General features: G+C 46.4%; 1 protein-coding gene across 1 annotated transcript in view; it reads left to right on the forward strand.

The window, feature by feature from the left end:
* Positions 1 to 19,496, forward strand: part of TMPRSS15 (transmembrane serine protease 15) — a 1,384,111-nt gene that overhangs the window by 634,028 nt on the left and 730,587 nt on the right. The window contains exon 11 of the mRNA XM_069204099.1: positions 19,243 to 19,392. Coding sequence (XP_069060200.1) covers positions 19,243 to 19,392 — 150 coding nt within the window. The remainder of the gene's footprint in view (positions 1 to 19,242; positions 19,393 to 19,496) is intronic.

Raw genomic sequence — 19,496 nt, forward strand, 5'->3', positions numbered from 1 at the left:
TACCACTTTCACACTGTCACTAAAACGCCGAGAACATACCCAACACTACTTGCAGGATCCAGGATCTGGGAAAGTCACTTCTGGGCTTAAGGGGACATCATCTGTCAAGACGGGCCACTCACCTGCAAAGCAGGATGTCTGCAGGGGCAATGGTATGCCCCCAACCTCCTGGAACACCTTTCGGCACTTCCTGGTGGACACAGAAACCCCGGCAGGTGTCCCAAAAGGAAAGGGGGAGTGGAAGAGAAAGAGACAAAACACTGCCATGTCTTGCCGGTCCAGCCAGGCACCCTGTATCTTCGGGGGGCAGGTCATTGTTGACAGAGTGATAGCAGAATTAGTACACTCAACTTCCTTTAAACTGAGTCTCTCTATCTGATATGGGCACGGAGTGGTAGAAGAACACCGGGATGCTCCAGCACTTTTCTTGGATAATAATAACTGTTGGCACAATTACTAACACTGCATTACCAAAAACCCAAACTGAGTACCATAACAATAAGCACTGAGACAATAGGGCTGGCTTCACAGAGATTCACTGTTGCACACTACAATAAGAATTGTGGTTGCACTTATCATGCACAAGAAAGACAAACAAGGGCATTAATTATATCACATATAACTTTCCTGCATGCATAGGGTTAAACTAAAAGGAACAAAAACAATTCAAGCAATACAAATGTCCACTCTGGGTTTAAACAGTTAGGGTGTCACAGTTTGGTTTGGTTTCATTATGTGTGTGAAAAACTCTTCAAAAGCAAATTCCTCAAACCCGAAACACAGGCATGAATGACACAATATAAATCCAAGAGTTCTGCTATTAGAGAAAGAAAAGTCACGTAAATGTCCTTTTAAAATTGCACTGTCACTTTTTGTAGTACTTGAGCTCAAGCAGATTTCCTGAAGCACATTTAGGCAAGTAACTACAATAATAATGTAGAATGTTCAGAAATGCATTTGTCTCTTCAAGATAAGCACTCTCCCAAAATATGAGGACTGAAATACACCAGCTGTTCTAGGAAAGCGCGGCGCTCAAATAATAAACTCCCTGGGGAACACTAGTCACTTAGCTGTAGTCTATTCTGGAGTGCTGGAGGAATGCTGGTGTCAGCTGGTACAGGAACAAAGAAAATAATTGCCTCAAAATTCCTGGATGACAGCAGGGGCTGGACTGCCAAATCAGATGCTGAGATCAGGAACCAAAACAAAGCCAAGCAGGGGGGCATGCTTTACTCTGCTATTGATAGCCAATCAAGAAAGCAGTTGAGTTTCCACATGTGGATGAGTCACCACACCCAAGTTGAGCACATGTCTACTTCTGCTCACATTAGCAAACATGCATTGGTAAAATGAGCATCGATAAAAACCAATTGTGTAACAAAGCGCATTATGTTTACTTAGAAACATGAAGGTTTAACCAAGAACAGAGATATGATTTAACCCTAATCCCTGGGGATGCTGACAGATAATGCAGGAGGCACCTTGGGGATTCCTGATATCATCTCTGCTACAATTGCCATTTCAGAAAACAAAATTAAACTCTCATAAAAATGATTAACTAACCCTAATATAAACATAACTAGTTCTCCACCACATAACTAGTTCTCCAAGGAAACTAACCATCAAGCTGCTAACAAAAACTGCTAGCGTGCCCGGTCCCTAATAAGTAAACTTATATGGGGATGCGTATAGGTCGATGAACCTTTTAATTTGCATGGAGTATCCTAGCTATGGTGTAACCAATGTTCATCAATAATCAATACACAAACCAATAACCAATAAACAAAACATTAGTCAGTAGTTAATAACGTCAATATTCATGAAAAAGCACAACTCAATATACGTTTTAACAATTTTATTTCCCTATTGGTTACAATACTAAGCCATGGGGTTAATTCAAACTTTATTCAAATCCACTCAAAATTAATTCATTAGTGATCACCAATAACATAATCTAATCAGAACTTGAGAAAACATGCATTCTAATGCCTCAACATAAGCCAATAACGATGAGTTACAGTCACATTGTCATAGCTACCTATCCACGGTATGGATCAGCAACAAAGTCAGTCTTCGTCTTCAGGTCATCAATCAATCAGCATCACATCAGGCTCTCAAGAGATTGAGCCCAATTACAGAATCTCGAATCTCCGAACATCAACGCCTAACCTCTAAAGTCTATTCTGAAGTTTTTCCCCTTTGTCCTGTCATTCTATCGAAGTCGTTCAGACTATCCCCCAATTTCTAATTGGTCAATTAGTCACCAGTTATGACTCAATTCAATGATCTTAGTTTTTCAAATCTATGAATTCTAGTATTACACAGTTTTCAAGGTGTTGATTGGTTCACTGTACGGTGTCCTCATCATCTGGCTCGTCAGGTACCAAAAATGTGGCATCCTCTTCTCCAGTGAGTGTCTCCATTGTTCGAGTCCTGGGAAAGTACATCTTGTCTGCTTTACACACTCCTTGATACATTTATGATTCCATCATCTCCTGTCCGCTGGTTCATGCTTAGGATTTTTGCTGGGCAGATTTTATTAAACAATAAGCAGTTCAGGGTCAGTTCAGCACAGTATCTTCTCTTCTCTATAGCGCACTAATAATTCAGCTTCTGCATAAGGCCTGGCGGAACTAGGCCACAACTTCAGCTAAATTAACTCTACAATATAATGCAAAACATATGTTATATATCTCAATATGATATACTACTACATTATTTTAATACAGTTTCTATATTTCATACGTTATTAATTTTATTAGTACATTTGTGAATCTTGATGACCACTCTCTGAGGGCACATTTTCGAACGTACACATTCATTCTTTACATTATTTATTTCTACATTTTATTATTATTATTCAAAATGCATAAACACTTATTAATATCTCTAATTAACATATTTGCTTCAGCAGTAGTGATATGACCGCAACTCCTAGCAGACTCCAAAAACCAGACCAGTAGTCACTTGCCAAAATACACTTGCTTGCTAACACTCAATTGAAGTTTACTGACCTGGGAGGGACCAAGATACAGCTCATGCTCAACTCAGACATGTGTATGCCTACGGAACTCCATCTTGACATGCTAAGCCAAGATTAAACTATTGAGGACAGGAAGGACACCTTACCCAGTGTGCAAAACAATGATTCCAAAGGCCTCAAGATGCATCACCAGAATGGTATTGGCAGCAGACACATTCACACAACACTTACCACATGATCACTCTAGTCACATATACAACAAACTCCTGTCTCTGCCGGCATCTCAATTAACTACACCACAAAAAGGCCAAAGCCATATCTTGCACAGACACTGTGTTGCCTGCACTGGGGGTAGGATGACATTTCCAGGCCATCCTCCAAAGTGCACATGATCTGCACATCACATCAGCTGCTTGGTTCAAAAAGAATTCTAAAACTTCACACATGCAAAGTCAAACATCCAATACTATGGTCACTTGCCACAATTTAATCAACTGTAACTAAACTTCAAACAAGGTCTCTGCTTAATGTAACACTGATGTTGACGGTAGATGTCCCAATACAACAATTAACATTGCACATTTCACATCAACAGGTTGAGCTGCCACTAGGCACACAGAGGCCACAGAGGAGACTGCCCCCTCCCCCAGATGAAGCCCTCATTGAGAACAGCACTCCTGGACTGCTGAGTGAGGAGGACAAGGGGGCTGTCCCCACCCATCAGGGCAATCTAGTCAGATGGCCACAATGAGTCTCACTGTGCCCACATCAAAACCTCTCAGGCAGCCATTTGCCCCCCAACATGTGTACCAAGTACAGTGTCCACCATCTTTTGCCCCCAGTCCTGGATCCTGAGTTGCGGTGCAACACTTTAGAAAATGAGGGTACAGGAACAAGTGGAGTGGGCAACCTGTTGCAAGGGCACAGGTGTGTGGGGGTAGGGTGCATGGGAGGGATGCTGTGGGCCAGCTTGGTGAGGCCACTGGGGCTGCAGTCAAACAGGACACCATCAGCCACTTCTTGGGGGTCTATCACAAGTTCCAAGGCCTGATGGGCCAGGTACTGAGTGAACTATGGGAAATGAAGCAGCTACAGAAGGACACTCATCAGGCCATGTGGGAGTAATGGGAGGCTTAGAAAAACAACATGGAGATGAGGGATATGAACACCACCCTGAGCAGGGCTATTCAATATCACTTCACACCTTCTTTTGGTGCAGGAACAACAGAACCATTGACATCACTGCCAACCACTGGAAGGGAGACGCTTCCAGGGATACTACCAGCCCCAGACACCCCTGCTCAGTGGCAGCAGAACCCCCTGCAAGCAGGGACATCCAGCAAAGAATCCATGAGTTTGAAATGTCTAGACACCCACCACTTTCAGTAAGGGACATCATCCCAGGGGACCTCCTTTGTGTGCCACACATTTACTCTGTTGACAGATCCTGAACCATGTACCTGGTCAAATGGGAGAAGTCCTCTGGACTTTTGACTCCCAAAGGTATGGCATCATCTCTGTTGATATAACTAACCCCTTCAGTTTACTTTTGAGCTCATGTCTTTCCACAATGTATGTTTTGCACCCACATTGTAATAAATTCACCCATCACAAACATTTTGTCTGCTTACTTCATTTCCACTAATTGCTATGTAGAGATGTAAGACTATGTGGCCCATATGATGAGGACATAAGCTACTTGTGCAAAGAGGGATATGTCACAGGTACATAGTGTCCGGCTCAGGGCCATAATCATTTAACATCAACACATTAGCACAAGTGTCTGGTAACACAAATACATTTTAATTCTAGAGTAAAGCACATAGGCTATCTATATGAATAGACTTCTACAAACAAGAATGTGTAACTCAAACTGATTCATAGTACATATCCCAAGGTACAGCCCCCCAGGCCACGGAGGAAAAGGATTTGCCAGACATTGACCCATAGAATAGGCAAACATGGAAGTGGATGATTTCACCAGCTTGAGCCTTATCACATACCACAATAAAGTTTTCCAACATCACATAATTCAAGATACAGACAGATGGCAGTGAACAGTCCCTGATCACAGGCCCATCATGGTCCAGTTATCATTCATCTGGTGGTATGACACACACATCTGTCTGTGTTGTGATACAGGCACTGTGGCCTGCAGTGTTGAAACGCATTGACAGCCACATAGAGGTTATGCAAAAAGTGTTTAGTCAATGTAAAGGTAAAATTATCTTTTTTGCAATCTATGACTACATGTGTCATGCCCATATGATGACAGACATGATGCAAGCGGCCCATCCGCAGCACATACAACAACTCCAATGGGCACTTCTGACCTTCCACCAAGACACCGTGCAAGCTGTCTTGGTACAGTTCTGTAACACCCAAAATATGTGACCAACATTATTTGGAACAATCCATTTCCACTTTGTCTGTCCTAACACCATCACAAACCTGTCAATGACACAAATCTGAAATGCTCACATGAGGATGTCATGGTGAAGGTACCTGTATAAAGACAAAACAAGGAGTATAGGTTTGAAATCATAACCCTGACACAAATCACATTTCCCGCACCTTGAAAACCACTTACATTGCAGGGAAACTAATACTAACAAAGCAACATCCTCAATGTGGGGATGTCTCAAACTCAAATTAACCTAACAGCCTTTGGCTGGTCTTTGCAGAGTGTCAGCTCCTTAGCTGTTTTCTGTGAAACAAACTTGACACATTCTCACTAGTACAGTCCATTGTACAGTCAGTCATATCCCCCCAGAACATACTTACACTTATGAAAAGTAGCTGTTGATGAGATCTTCCCACAAGTCAGCTCCTTTCTCTTCACCACGCTCATCCTCACTTGGCATTTCAAGAGTCTCACCCGGTGGCACTGCAGGCTCCCCCTCCTTTGAGATGTATGAGATGTCCCCACACAGGGCAAATTTGTGGAGCATGCAGCATGCCGCAGTGATCTGAAACACTTTCCCGGGTGAGTAGAGGAGGGCTTCACCTGTCCGATCAAGGCACCACAATCTAGCCTTCAGGAGCCCATATGTCCGCACCACGACCCGCATTGTTCTTCCATGGGCCTCACTGAAGCTGACTTCTCCTGGTGTAGTTGGATTACTTAGTGGTGTCAACAACCAAAGACAATTCGGATATGCAGAGTTTCCTGCCAAGGAATGGGACATATTTGCATCAATGAGTTCCACACTTCTTGATTGTAGCACCTGACATTGCACACACCGAACCAGTACAGATGTGACTTACCAACCATCCGGACCCTCTCTGGTTGCATTTGTGACATCAGCTGGGGTATGCTGCTGTTCTGCATAATGAAGGAATCATGGACTGAACCTGGATAATGAGCACACACATGTGAAATGTAGAGATCGACAAGCACACTACTTGTATGCTGATGGAATGAAATATAATCTTGTTCCAATAGACTTCTTCATTGGCATGGGGTGGCACCAAGCCAACATGTGGTAGGCAGCCAAAACCACAAAAGTCTGCCTTCACATTTGCTAAATCCACACATCGGGGAAAATGGATATCGGTGTCAAGGTGTTTCAACAGTGCAGACAGGACATCCCTCAACACCATATTGAACATAGGCTGGGACATATCAGCTGACAGGGCCACTGTAGGTTAGATGAACCCTGTGGCCAGTCAATACATCACTGACATGACTTGTACAATGGGTGGTACACTGGTTGGAGAACTAATAGCTGGCGTCAGATCTGGCTTCAGCTGATGACACAAGTCCACTATTGTTTGCCTATGCAGGTGATAATACATTATGATATAGCGATGCTCCGTGGTCTGCAGGTCTGGCAGTGGATGGTAGACAGGGGCTTGACTTTTCCTCCTTTTCCCAGGGTACCTATGTGTGACAAGACACGATTTCTAACATTAGTAAGTGTGTCCACAGCAACATACATAATGCATGCCAACAATATCTTGAGATATAGCATTTCAGACTGCATAGACATGGCACCCAATATATATCCAAGGTGGCAAATATACAAGAGTCACATATGATTCACATGTTTTGCACGTGTCCACTACATAGTATGGGACCAAAGTAGGATGTTGTGTGACACAGTTGCCCCTCGAAATGTGACCGCCTCCCCCAAGTGCAAAAAAGACTGTTGCACTGCTGTTCAATGCCATCTGTGCCCTGCAACATGCTAATATGTTGCTTGAGGAGAAGGTCCTACTTGACAATAGAACATAATGATGTATGTGTGCTTACATCACATGTTTTTTGGTTGTGACAGAATGCAAATAGTCAAATACAGCATGTCAGGGTCAAAAATGGCGGCTGTCTGACCTACTCCACTGGACATTAGGAACTGCCCATGAAGGCCAGCGGAAGTCGTCATGACCGTAGGCAGTTGCAACCACATCAGACACACCCATTGACTAACGCCATTGCCATTGATGGTTGCAGGCCAACGGCTGTGTCTGTCAGCAGTGACGACCACATATATGGTGAACGTGACCGCCATGTTCTGCAGATTCACTCACTTGACTCCTAACACTGCTGCCAGAAAGACCTCTACTACTTGAGCTGCTGTGTGCTGCCTCTGGGAGCAATCATGCCACGTATAGCTGGTGATAGGGCCTCTTCCTTCTCCCCAGAGAAGCTGGAAAGGCCAGTGAATGAGGTCCAACCTCTGTATGACCAACTGTATAGTGCAACAGAGGAGCAGGTAAGTACCTCATGTGCAAAGTTTTCTCTGTAAATCACCATCCTTTCCCTCCTCACAGGCTAGAATGCAGCCATGGGTGCCAGGTTGACTACCCATGTGGATGTTGGTGCAGTCTCTCTGGCACCAATAGGAGGGACAATGTCCAGATATTGGTTGCCCGTGCCATTTGTAAAGTTCATTCTCATTGTGTTGAGTGTTTTTTTGGTGGTTCCTAGATCATCTTTGTGTTGGATGCCCCTATCTAGGTGAGGAGACATTACTGCCATTCACTGACATGTCTTTCCTCATGATTGTTGTAAATATAAATGTCAGACAACATGTATGTGCATGACAGCAGTACCTGAGCATGCAAGTTATATGAGTCAGTTGTGAGTAATGTGAGCAATGTGTATGGTGCCACAGAGCTTTATTTACACATCTGCTCTTGCAGAACTGTTGTTTAGAAGGAATAGCATGACTCACTCTGCCATCCAGGTTGCCACACACACACACCACATGCCAATGTGCTGTGGCTACATGATGTACTGTCATGCAGGGAAGTGTTGCAAATGTTTTGTCAGGTAGGTTCTGTCTGCTCAGCCTACAGAGACCAGGGCCTGTCACATGTATCTCCCAGTATGGTTCCTAGTCTAGGCTGGGGGGGGGAGTCACTGTGGCTATACACCTGTTGCACAATGCCCACCACCTGTACCCCAGCAGATCCTATCATGTGGGCAGTATGAGGCTCTGGTGTATAATCCTTCCCAGAATGCCTCATTCCTTTGATTAGATTAGGAATGGGTTCAGAGGTATATTGGTAATCTAGTCCACATGTGCACTTAGCACCATTGTTAATGTGTGACTCATTACAGGTCCCTTACTTCCACAGCTCTGTTGTCACCTTCCCACAGGTCATAATTGTCCTTTGCAGGTTTATTGCATAAATGACAGTTCCACAGTGCAGACAGTGTGTTGATTCCTGGGAGGTCATGATATGTGACTCAGTAGCTTGACCACATAGCAGAAACTGAACAAAGCATGCCTTTGTTTCTTGGATGCCATCTCTGTAGACTGAACACATATGTCTAAACGAGTGTTCTGTGGTACAGGCCACCTGAAGTTGCATGGGTCTACATTTGCTAGGCCACATGTCCACACATGGACAGGGTAGACACTTTCTGTATCCACCATGCCAGTCCCTTCATTGTTACCCATGTGTAAGGGAGGAGTTTGTACTCTAACAGTTGCCTGTAGGGACCTTATGCAGAGAGTCACTCTCACATAGTGTGAATATGTTGGTCCATTCATGTCAAAGTAGTTTACCCTTCAAAAGCCATGGAGGTGTGATTTGCCTCATAGTGGCTCCTATCTCACTCAGATTGCTAGAGCATGGCCTACCTGATGTCAGTAAGCTGGCTTAGTCATTGTAGGCCCTGAGCAGAATAGTGGGGTAGTCTGCAGATGGAAAAATGTATGTATGTAGCCATATCCCTGTACTTGTTGGCTTCTATGTGTCACATGTGGGGAGTAGTGAGAAATAGGAAAGTTCTAGCTTGATGTTACTGACATGTATGTGACTCAACCATTTCTGATGAAACATGTGAACGTGATCTCTTGATTTCTCTTTTGATTTCATGCAGGTCAATGCCCATCAAAAAAGGGAATATGGAGAGCCATTGCCAAAAAGGTGCAGACCCTGAGGGTCCACAGCCAGAGGAGTGCCCACTGCAGAAAAAGGTGGGAGGACCAGAGAAGCTGGGCCCAGAGGTTTGTGGAGCCCCAGCTGGAGCTGTCCTCCCAGCATAGGCAGGGAGGACCATAAACACCTTAATGGCCCACATTCTGGCAGGCATATCCAGAGCTTGATGGGCATTTGAGGGCAGCACAGCAGCCACAAGGGAGTGAGTACAGGGCCTAGTCCTGCCTGTCCCATTCACAAGTGATTGAGTTAGGTTCTGACAGCTCCCACTGACGATTAGGGATGAGGCATGCGTCACACAGTGGATAGGTGATTGTTTGTGTAGACATGTCGTGTTGTACACTGAAGTGCCTTGCCTATTGGCCCAGGGACCTAGGACACAACTGGATGGAATCCAAAAAACACTTAGGCCCATATTTATACTTTTTTTAGCACTGCATTTGTGTAATTTTCTTATGCAAAAGCATCGCAAACTTACAAAATACAATTGTATTTTGTAAGTTTACGCTGCTTTTGCGTCAAAAAGCGGTGCAAATGTGGCACTCAAAAAGAATAAATATGGACCTTATTCTTCAGACATGCCATATCAATTGAGTACTTTTGTTGTTGTGGTGGGTGTAATTTTAGGCAACAGACAGCTACTCCCAATGCTGCCAGGCCAAAGTTAAGTAGGTGATGGATCACTGTACTCTGCCCTGTGTCTGGCTAAATGTGTATATAGCCATCTACTAGTTGTCTTCAGCGTATGGGGCGCTGTTTCCTCACTGCAGTCTGCAATGTGAAGATGTCCAACATAGATGTGACAAGGCTTAGATTGTTCTTTGGATGCGGCTGTGAAGCACAACTTTCCCTTGGTAAGTGGGGAATGTACCTTTACATGATTTATGTGCCATCATTCATTCAATCAATGAGGGATTTGTGAAGTGCACTACTCACCGTGAGGGTCTCAAGACACTGAGGAGGGGATGGGGGAAAAGATGAGGGGGGAGATGTTGCTACTGCTAGAACAGCCAGGTCTTGAGATGTTTCCTGAAGGTAAGGAGGTCTTTGGTCTGGCGTAGGTGGGTGGGAAGAGTGTTCCACGTTTTGGTGGTGAGGTGCGAGAATGATCTACCACCGGGTGTAGTTCTGCTGACGCGTGGGACGGTTGCGAGGGCAAGGTCAGCCGAGCAGAGATGCTGGGTCGGGGTGTAGAAGGAGAGTCGTCTGTTGATGTATTCTGGTCCGGTGTTGTGCAGTGCTTTGTGAGCATGGGTGAGGAGTTTGAAGATGATTCTCTTGTTGACTGGGAGCCAGTGCAGGTTTTTCAGGTGGTCTGTGATGTGTCAGTTGCTGGGGATGTCCAGGATGAGATGTGTGGAGGCGTTCTGGAAGTGTTGGCCATGGTTCCTGCATAGAGGGCATTGCCGTAGTCCAGCTTGCTGCTTATGAGGGCTTGGGTGACTGTTCTTCTAGTTTTGGTGGGTATCCATTTGTAGATCTTTCAGAGCATCTGAAGGGTGTTGAAGCAGGAGGAGGAGATGGCGTTGACTTGCTGGGTCATGGATAGTGACGGGTCCAAGATAAATCCTAGGATGCGTGCGATGTCGGTGGGAGTCGGAGAGGTTCCGAGAGTGGCAGGCCACCAGGAGTCATCCCATGCGGAGGGGGTAGAGCCGAAGATGAGGACTTCCGTCTTGTCATAATTGAGTTTGAGGCAGCTACTCTTCATCCATTCGGCGATGGCCTTCATTTCTTCGTGGAGGTAGGTCTTGGCGGAGTCTTTGTTGAGGGAGAGGATCAGCTGGCTGTCGTCAGCGTATAAGATGATGTTGAGGTTGTGGGATCGGGTGATGTTAGCGAGCGGGATCATGTAGACGTTGAAGAGGGTCCGGCTGAGGGACAAACCCTGGGTTATGCCGCAGATGATTTTGGTGGCCTCCGAGTGGAATGGGGGGAGGCAGACTCTCTGGGTTCTGTCGGTGAGGGAGGAGGTGACTCAGTCCTGGGCTCTGTTGCGGATTCCAGCATTTCTGAGGCATGAGTGTAGGATGTGGTGGCAGACGGTGTTGAACGCTGCCGAGAGGTTCAGGAGGATGAGGGCCGCAGTTTCGCCAGTGTCCAGTATGGTTCTGATGTCGTCGGTAGCGGCGATGAGTGTGGTTTTGGTGCTGTGGTAGCTGCGGAATCCGGATTGCAAAGGGTCCAGGATGCGGTTCTCTCCTAGGAAGTGGGTTAGTTGTCTGTTGACGGCCTTCTCAATAACGTTTGCCGGAAGGGGAGCAGGGAGATAGGCCGGAAGGGCTTGATGTCCTTTGGGTCCGCATTGGGATTTTTGAGGAGGGCGTTGATCTCAGCGTGTTTACAGCTTTCCGGGAATGTGGCGGACTCAAAGGAGCTGTTGATGATCTTCTATAATTAGGGTGCGATGACGGAGCTTGCTTTGTTGAGGATGTGGTGAGGGCAGGGTTAAGATGGAGAGCTGGGGTAGATGGTGTTCATGATTTCAGTGGTGTTGTTGTCGTTGATGGGGGTCCAGGAGAGCAGGAGGTTGGTTGGAGGTAAATCTGTGGTGTTGTTGGTTGCCGGGGTGGTCTGGGTGCTGAAGCTGTCATGAATGTCTTCAATCTTGCAGTGGAAGTAGGAGGCTAGGGTGTCACAGAGGTCTTGGGATGGTGGGATGTCATTGGCATTGGAGCTGGGGTTGAAGAGTTCCTTCACGAAGTGAAAGAGCTCCTTGTGGCTGTGTGCTTTGTTGTTGATTCTGTCTTTGAAAACGGTTCTTTTGGTGGCTCAGATGAGTTGGTGGTGTCAGTGGATGGCATTTTTGAAGGCTGTGGGGTTGTCCAGAGTCTGATTTTGGTGCCACTTTCTTTTGAGTCTTTGGCAGCTTTGCTTAGATTCGTTGAGGTCAGCGGTAAACCAGAAGGCTTTTCTGTCGGTGCGTCTATCGGAGGGATTCTTGATTGGGGCAAGAGTATTGGCACAGGTGTTGACCCATTGCCTGAAGTTGCGGGCAGCTGCATCAATGTCAGTGGTGTCAATGGGTGGGTTCTGGGAGAGGGTTGTGATAAGTTGGTCTTCGGTGACCTTGATCAAACTTCGGTGGGTGATCCGTTGTGGGTGATGGTGTGTCATGAGTTTCTTGAAGGAGAAGTCGATGCAGCGGTGGGCTGTCCAGTGGAGTTTGGTGGTGTGGCTGAATGAGACATGATTGCTGGTGGAGAAAATAGGGTTGAGTGTGTATCCAGTGGAGTGGATTGGTGTTGTGACGAGCTGTTTGAGGCTGAGGTTGGAGAGGTTGTCGAGCAGGGTGGTGGTGTTGTTGTCATTGGTGTTCTCGAGACAGAAGTTTAAGTCTCCGAGGAGTATGTAGTCAGTGGATGCGAGAGCATGCATGCTGATGATGTCGGTAATGGAGTCGCTGTATTGCTGTCGTGGGCCGGGGGACCTGTAGATGAGGGTCCCTCGGAAGGTGTTGTTTGGGTCAGTGTGGATTTGGAAGTGTAGGAGTTCGGTGGTGCTGAGGGTGTCTTCGGTGTTGGTCGTGATCCTGAGGGTTTTCTTGTGGATGATAGCGTTGCCTCCTCCTGGTTTGTTGGAGTGGTCCCTGCGGGTGATCTTGTAGCTGTCCGGGATGTCTATGGCGATGTCAGGCACTGAGGAGGGGTTCATCCAGGTCTCGGTCAGGAAAGAGACATCTGTGGAGGCTGAGTCAAGTAGATTCCATAGCTCTACTGCATGCATATGGACGGAGAGGGTGTTGAGGAGGATACATCTGAGATGTTTGCATCCTGCCTTGGTGGGTGGGTCAGTGGCGTGGAGGCTGGTGAAGGTGCAGTTCTGGCAGGAGAAGGGTCCGCGGGTGCTCTGCGGGAGGCTTGAAGGCAGGCGGGAGAGCGACCGGTGTTGAGGGCACAGAGGGTGGCGGTGTCGTAGTGAAAATGTGCGTGGCGGGGGGACGGGAGCCAGGGGTTCTGTCGCTGGGCACGGTCCAGGCACGGACGGGCGCAGACAGGCTTGCCTTTGCTGCAGCGGGCGCCATTAAGTAGGAAGGTGGGGAGGAGGACAGCTGGGAGGAGGGAGGGGGACGAAAAACGGCACAAAAAAGGGGGCAGAGTCACGGGCAGCAGCGGGAGGGGAGAGAGAGGGGGAGAGCAAAAGTGACAGAGAGAGAGAGAGAGTGGAGTCAGAGAGAAACAAGGAAAAGGAGCACTAAGGGACAGTAGTGGAGCAGAGCAAAACAAAGCAAAAGGAGGAGAGAGGCAGAAGGTAGCCTAGTAGGAAAGCAGAGCTCTCCCACTAGACACCAGGGATGAGGCGCAGGCAGAAGCCTGCGGGTGGAGGACGACCTCAAACTCCTGACAGGGGTCAGGAGTTCAGAGGAGACAGGGAAAAGGCTCTACTTAGAGGGTTGAGCCGCGGGAGGCAGAGCAATGCACTGACCAGGTCAGTGGTATTGCTCAGCCTACTGCGCAGCAGCCGCCATTAAGTAGGGAGGTAGGACGGAGGAGAGGACAGCTGGGAGGCGGGAGGGGGACCACATGTCACTATGTGTCCCTTTCTGAGGATACATTTCATGTTGTGCCACATACAGGAGTGTGTCACCATTGTTTATCAGCTGGTACATACCATCACACGTCATAGCATTTCATTTGGCATTACAACTACAGTAGCAATGAGGAACATGACATGTAGGCCTTGAGCTTAGAGCAACTATGTGAATGTTTATGCCATTGATGTGGCATCATGTGGAAAAGTGCACTGCACATTTGAAATCTGTAAGGTTTGTGCCCTGACTATTGGAATGCATCATGAAGTGACTTGTTGTTATTTTGAAATCACGTGTTAGGTATAGGTATTCATCGACAGTCAGATATCTGGGTTTGCATGACCAAAATGGGGATAGTGATGCATCTTTCCATTGGGCATCATGTTGAGGGCCTTCTACAAGTACTTGCAAATCTTTGTGTCTCCCCAACATGCAAATGACTAATGGCCTCTACTGATGCACTCAGAGTATGTCATTGTAAGGGCTTCCAGACATTAGTGGTGATTACCCCGGGCTTGCTGATTCATTGTGTTGTGTATTTTGGGGACAGCTGTCCCTGACATTTAGCACATGATGTCTACATGGTCCATTTCCATGCCACATGTGTGGCCTATCAGTGCAACATTAATACTACCTCCATGACTCTATTTGGACAAATATCACTTGTTGATATGTTTCCAGTGTGACATGGGTATTCCCAGATGACCTTCTCCATGATATTGTACTATTGCCATCCACATGGCATGATTTTGTATCATCGTGTCCTATTGGTGGGTCATAGATGTGTGCATGACCCTGTGTGATATCTGTAGAAATGCATTTTGTATTGGCCCACTACTGTATGTCAACAGGTGACTGAGATCTACTCCATGGGTCAAACCTTTGAGGTTTATGGTGTCTTCTAATGTTTGAGTGGTTATTGTGATAGCACAACTTCTGCCATGCAATTGAAGTTGTCTGAGAACCTGATTTTACTGTGTTCAACTGTTGACAGTTCATATGGCATGCATGCTTATGGTATGGCACATGTATGGACTACTTAGGTGGAGTTTGCTGCCAGGGCCTACTTGACATCATGGTGATGTATGCTAATCAGAGCTGTTGTTCAAGTGTGATCATGGAAATGTGATGAACCTATTTCTCTTTGCATTTGCAGCACCAGCAAGCGGAGGAGACGGGACACAGCTGAGTGGGGAAGCATTGGCCATTGGACCTCGGGTTAAGATACCACCAACACAGAGGGACCCAGTGCCCTGGAGGGTGAGGGGAGTGCTACAGGAGAGACCACACCATCAACATCATCATCATCATCATTATGATCATCATCAGATTATTCTTCCAGTGGACACTCCGTAGTAGTGGTGGACCCATTGGAGCATCCTTGTCCACCACCCCTCTTCTATCGCCACTCTCCCTATTGCTCCCCACCAAGTTGCCCGTGCCCGTTCCCCTAAGAGGGTGGGCATCTCCTTTGCCACAGGCACCTCAACCTAAGCCCCTGTTATCCCTGCTGCCCTCAGTGAGGAGGCTATTGACCTCCTGAGAACAATCTCTGTGGGTCAGTTGTCATTGTGAATGCCATCCAGGGATTGGCAACTCAGCTACAACAGACATGTGCATTCCTGGAAGGCATTCATGGTGCAATGGCTGACCTACAGAGATCTTTTCAGGCTCTGGCCTCCACACTGATGGCAGCCAGTCACCCCCCACATTCTGTCCCCCCTCCATTTCCATCTTCCTACTTCAAATCCCCCTTCCCCTACCTAGCCAAATCACACAGACACATTTGCATGCATCCACATTAACACACAAGAGCAGCACACACAAACACACTGGCATGCACACAAACAGCAGACACAACAGTCACACTTTCCTTAGACACCCCTAAAACCCCCAGCATTACAAACACCACATCCAGCATACCCACAGACACAAAACCATTAGTCACTGACACACCCATCATAACCACAGAAACCACACCAGACTCTAGGCATCCACCACAAGCCCCATACCTGCATACATCACAATTATGAACATGCAGACATCATCCACATCCAGCATACCCACAGTCACCACCCCAACAGACGCACATACATCCACCAATCCATCCCTGAGCACCTCCCACTCCCAGACCCCAAGACACACAAACACACTCACTCATCCATGCAGCAGACACCCACCAAACACAAGCATACCTCCCATAAGCATGCACCCATGACATCCACACCTGTACTCAGCCGACAACCACTCTCTCGACCTCCAAATCCCAACTCCCTTCTAAAGACCATCCCTGTGCCCTTAGGAACGTTTTTATGTCTGACCTCAACCTTTTACCTGTTCCCTCCACCCCTGCCCCAGACCCATGAGGCCCCCATCCAGTTCCCAGCCTCTCCCTTCTACCTCTAAGGCTTACTCTGCCTCTCCGGCAAGCACCCATACTTCATCGCACCAAGAAGACGACCACCCCTCTCAAAAAGCAGACCACCCATCCCAAACCAAGACCAAACCCCCTCCCAAAGGATGATACCTGAGCTGCCTGCCTGCCCCCTTGATGCCCCTTCCTGCGGTGGTTACTTAGCAGTTATGAGTTAGGTTTTGACACAGTACTCTGCTATCTTACCACATAACATGGACTGGTCAACGGCCTTCATTCTGAATGATTTGTTTCAAATAAACCAAACAGTTGTTGTTATATTGGGTATAAACTTGACCTGCATTTCCTTTTTTACCATTGTGTTGTTCCTGAGTGACTTGTGTTGTGTACCTACAGTTGTGTGTGTTTCAGCCTGCTTGCTGTTCCTTTTGCTGTTGTTTGCACTTTGCGAGTTTGTGGGCAGTGCTTCTGTCCCCCAACAGAAGGGTATATGTTGAGTGTATGGATATATGGGTGCTCATGCAATGGTGGAGTCATGGCATTGTGGATTGTTTGTTATGGTAAGCATTCCATCTTGTGTTGTCCAATGTGAGCATGCATAGTGTTAGACTTGTTCCCCCTTATATGGATCATGTATTCATCTGATGTGTGTCAGCTTGAGCTTTGTTTGTGCCGACTTAGATTGTGTTTAGCTGTGCTAGCTTTGTTTGCATTCAACTGTGTATGTGTCCATTTAGCTGTGTGCACCTTGCAACTAGTTCATGTGGAGGTATGTCCTATGCAGTTGGAGTTGTATGCGCTTTCGTGACTTGCACTTCCACATTGTGCAGATCGGCGTGTTACTTGGGTCTAGTAGTGTTTGTCCCAGAGATAGATGTAGGGCAAGTTCCTGTGCAAATGTTGTTTTATGGGCATGTGCAAAGTGGGATGTGTCCAAGTGAAGCCTCTTTCCATGAGCCCTCCTGCTGGCCCCATCCCAATTGTGTATGTATTTGTTGCATAGTGATCTGTGTCTATTTGTCTCTGTCCATTGTGCATGCCATTGTCCTTCCATTGTGCTGTTATGTGTGTGTCAATTGCAGGGCTGTTTAGTTGTAGTGTTGTTTGTGTTCCATGCCACATCCATACATATGTGTCGAATGTGATGAGAGTTCAAGGCATATGAGCACTGTGAGTATGTGAGTTGTTTTTCTATAAGTGATGTTGTGTTATTGGTGTTGTGTGAGAGAATGTGGTGTACCCTTTTTCACTGTCCCTGTCCCTGAGGTGAGCTGACGGGTGTTTTTGTGTAGTGTTGCAGTGCAGTGTGAGTTTTCTGCCCAAAGGGGGTGCATTGTGAGTGTGAATGTGTCCACCTTTCTCTCTGTTTATGACTGTGTACGCAATGGGACGTGTACTTGGTGCCTGTAGTGTGAGCCCCAAACCATGTGGACGATAGCACAATGCTCAGTTGAAATGGTTGATGTGACAGGTAGGTGTGTGTACATATGGTCAGTTGCGCCCACGGCGGCGTGGATTATGGTCTCCTTCGAGGATCAGCTGCAGAGGCAGGATGTGTGTGATGGGCTCCAGGGTGGCACCAGATGTGTAAGGCTTCCTGCAGGCGAGTGTCTCCCTTTATAGTTCCCGTTCCCTCCTGCTGGGACTTGGTGTTTGGACTGCCATGGTCACATTGGCGATGTGCAACCTCTTAATGTGTCCGGCATAAACAGAGGCTCCCCTGGCCTGTTTGTGCTGCCTCGGGACCATGGCAGTCTGTACTGCCTGGCAGTGCTGGTGGGACTACAATGGCCTTTGCTCCATAGGTCAGCATAACTCATAATACAGCGGTCCGACCACCAAGCTGACGGCAGTGGGACTTTCACCATTGCCATGGCCTCCACGGACTGCCAAACTCATATTCAGACCTTAAGTGATTTGCCCGGAAGCACAGGATATTGAGCCAATGCCTAGACTTGAACCTGCTCAGCAGTTGTAGCCTTAATGCCACATGCTTGGTAGAGAGCAGCAAACAGACAGAGGCCACATGAAAGCTCAGCTCATCAAGGTTTAGAGGTTTCAACAAAACCTTGAGCTGAGCCAAAGCCAGCCTTCAGGCTTCAGCCTGTCTCGAGCTTTAAGTGGCTAACCCACCTCTACTCACCCACTACACATCTGCCCTTGTGTATCAGCTCAAAACAGGGTAGATGATTTTATAATCATAACATAAACTTATAGATGAGTGAAAAGTGAATTATGGGGATGTTTTCCACCTAAGGGTTCTGAGTGACATCACAGATAACTTGAACCTTGCTCTCATTTTGTCTCTGATGTCAGTCAAAACCCCTGGGTGAGACACATCCCTGTAATTCACTGTTACCCAATGGATAATTCTATATATAACCTCAGTCTGCCACAACTAAGACCTGATGCAAATTTTGGATTAACTTTCCTTTTCAAAGACCACTGTACAAGTTATTTGCTCTGACCACATGATATCGCATGGCTTACTTAAAAGAAAACCCACAAAGGAATACATTTGGCTTCCACCAAATTATCGCTATCCTCCTCGGGTGTGTTGGCACTGTTTCTTTTCCCAACTTGATTTGCTCTTTTCTTCTTTAATATTCATATTCTCACAAGTTTTAATTCTTTAGTATGCACTGCATCTATCTATCTATCTATCTATCTATCTATCTATCTATCTATCTATCTATCTATCTATATATATATATATATATATATATATATATATATATATATATATACTGCTTAGCATAGATCCATTGTGACATATTAAAGGGATTCTAGATGCAGGTTTTTTTCTGCGGTTGTAATTTATCAGAATGTATTGGTTCCTGATGGTAGATGTTGCTGTTATACGTGTCCCCGAAGCAAATAGTATAAATCATTACTCTTGTACATCAGACATGTTCCAAGTACCACAGCTGTTTTCTAATTGCTCAATAAATGTATCTACAGATGAAGAGAAAATTGACTGTAATTTTGAAAATGGATTTTGTTACTGGATACAAGATCTTAATGAGGATGGTGAATGGGAGCGGTTCAATGGACCTTCCTATCCTCCCACGGCGGGACCTATTTTTGATCACACGCTTGGCAATGAATCAGGTAAGGGTGAATGAGCAGTAATGCAAGAAAACCATTTCATGTTTTCTCTCCAGAAAAAATCTGAAACTTGAAATCTGCTCAAAATTATATTATAACATTTTTAT

Source organism: Pleurodeles waltl, chromosome 8 (genome assembly GCF_031143425.1).
Source record: "Pleurodeles waltl isolate 20211129_DDA chromosome 8, aPleWal1.hap1.20221129, whole genome shotgun sequence".
Classification (NCBI taxonomy): domain Eukaryota; kingdom Metazoa; phylum Chordata; class Amphibia; order Caudata; family Salamandridae; genus Pleurodeles; species Pleurodeles waltl.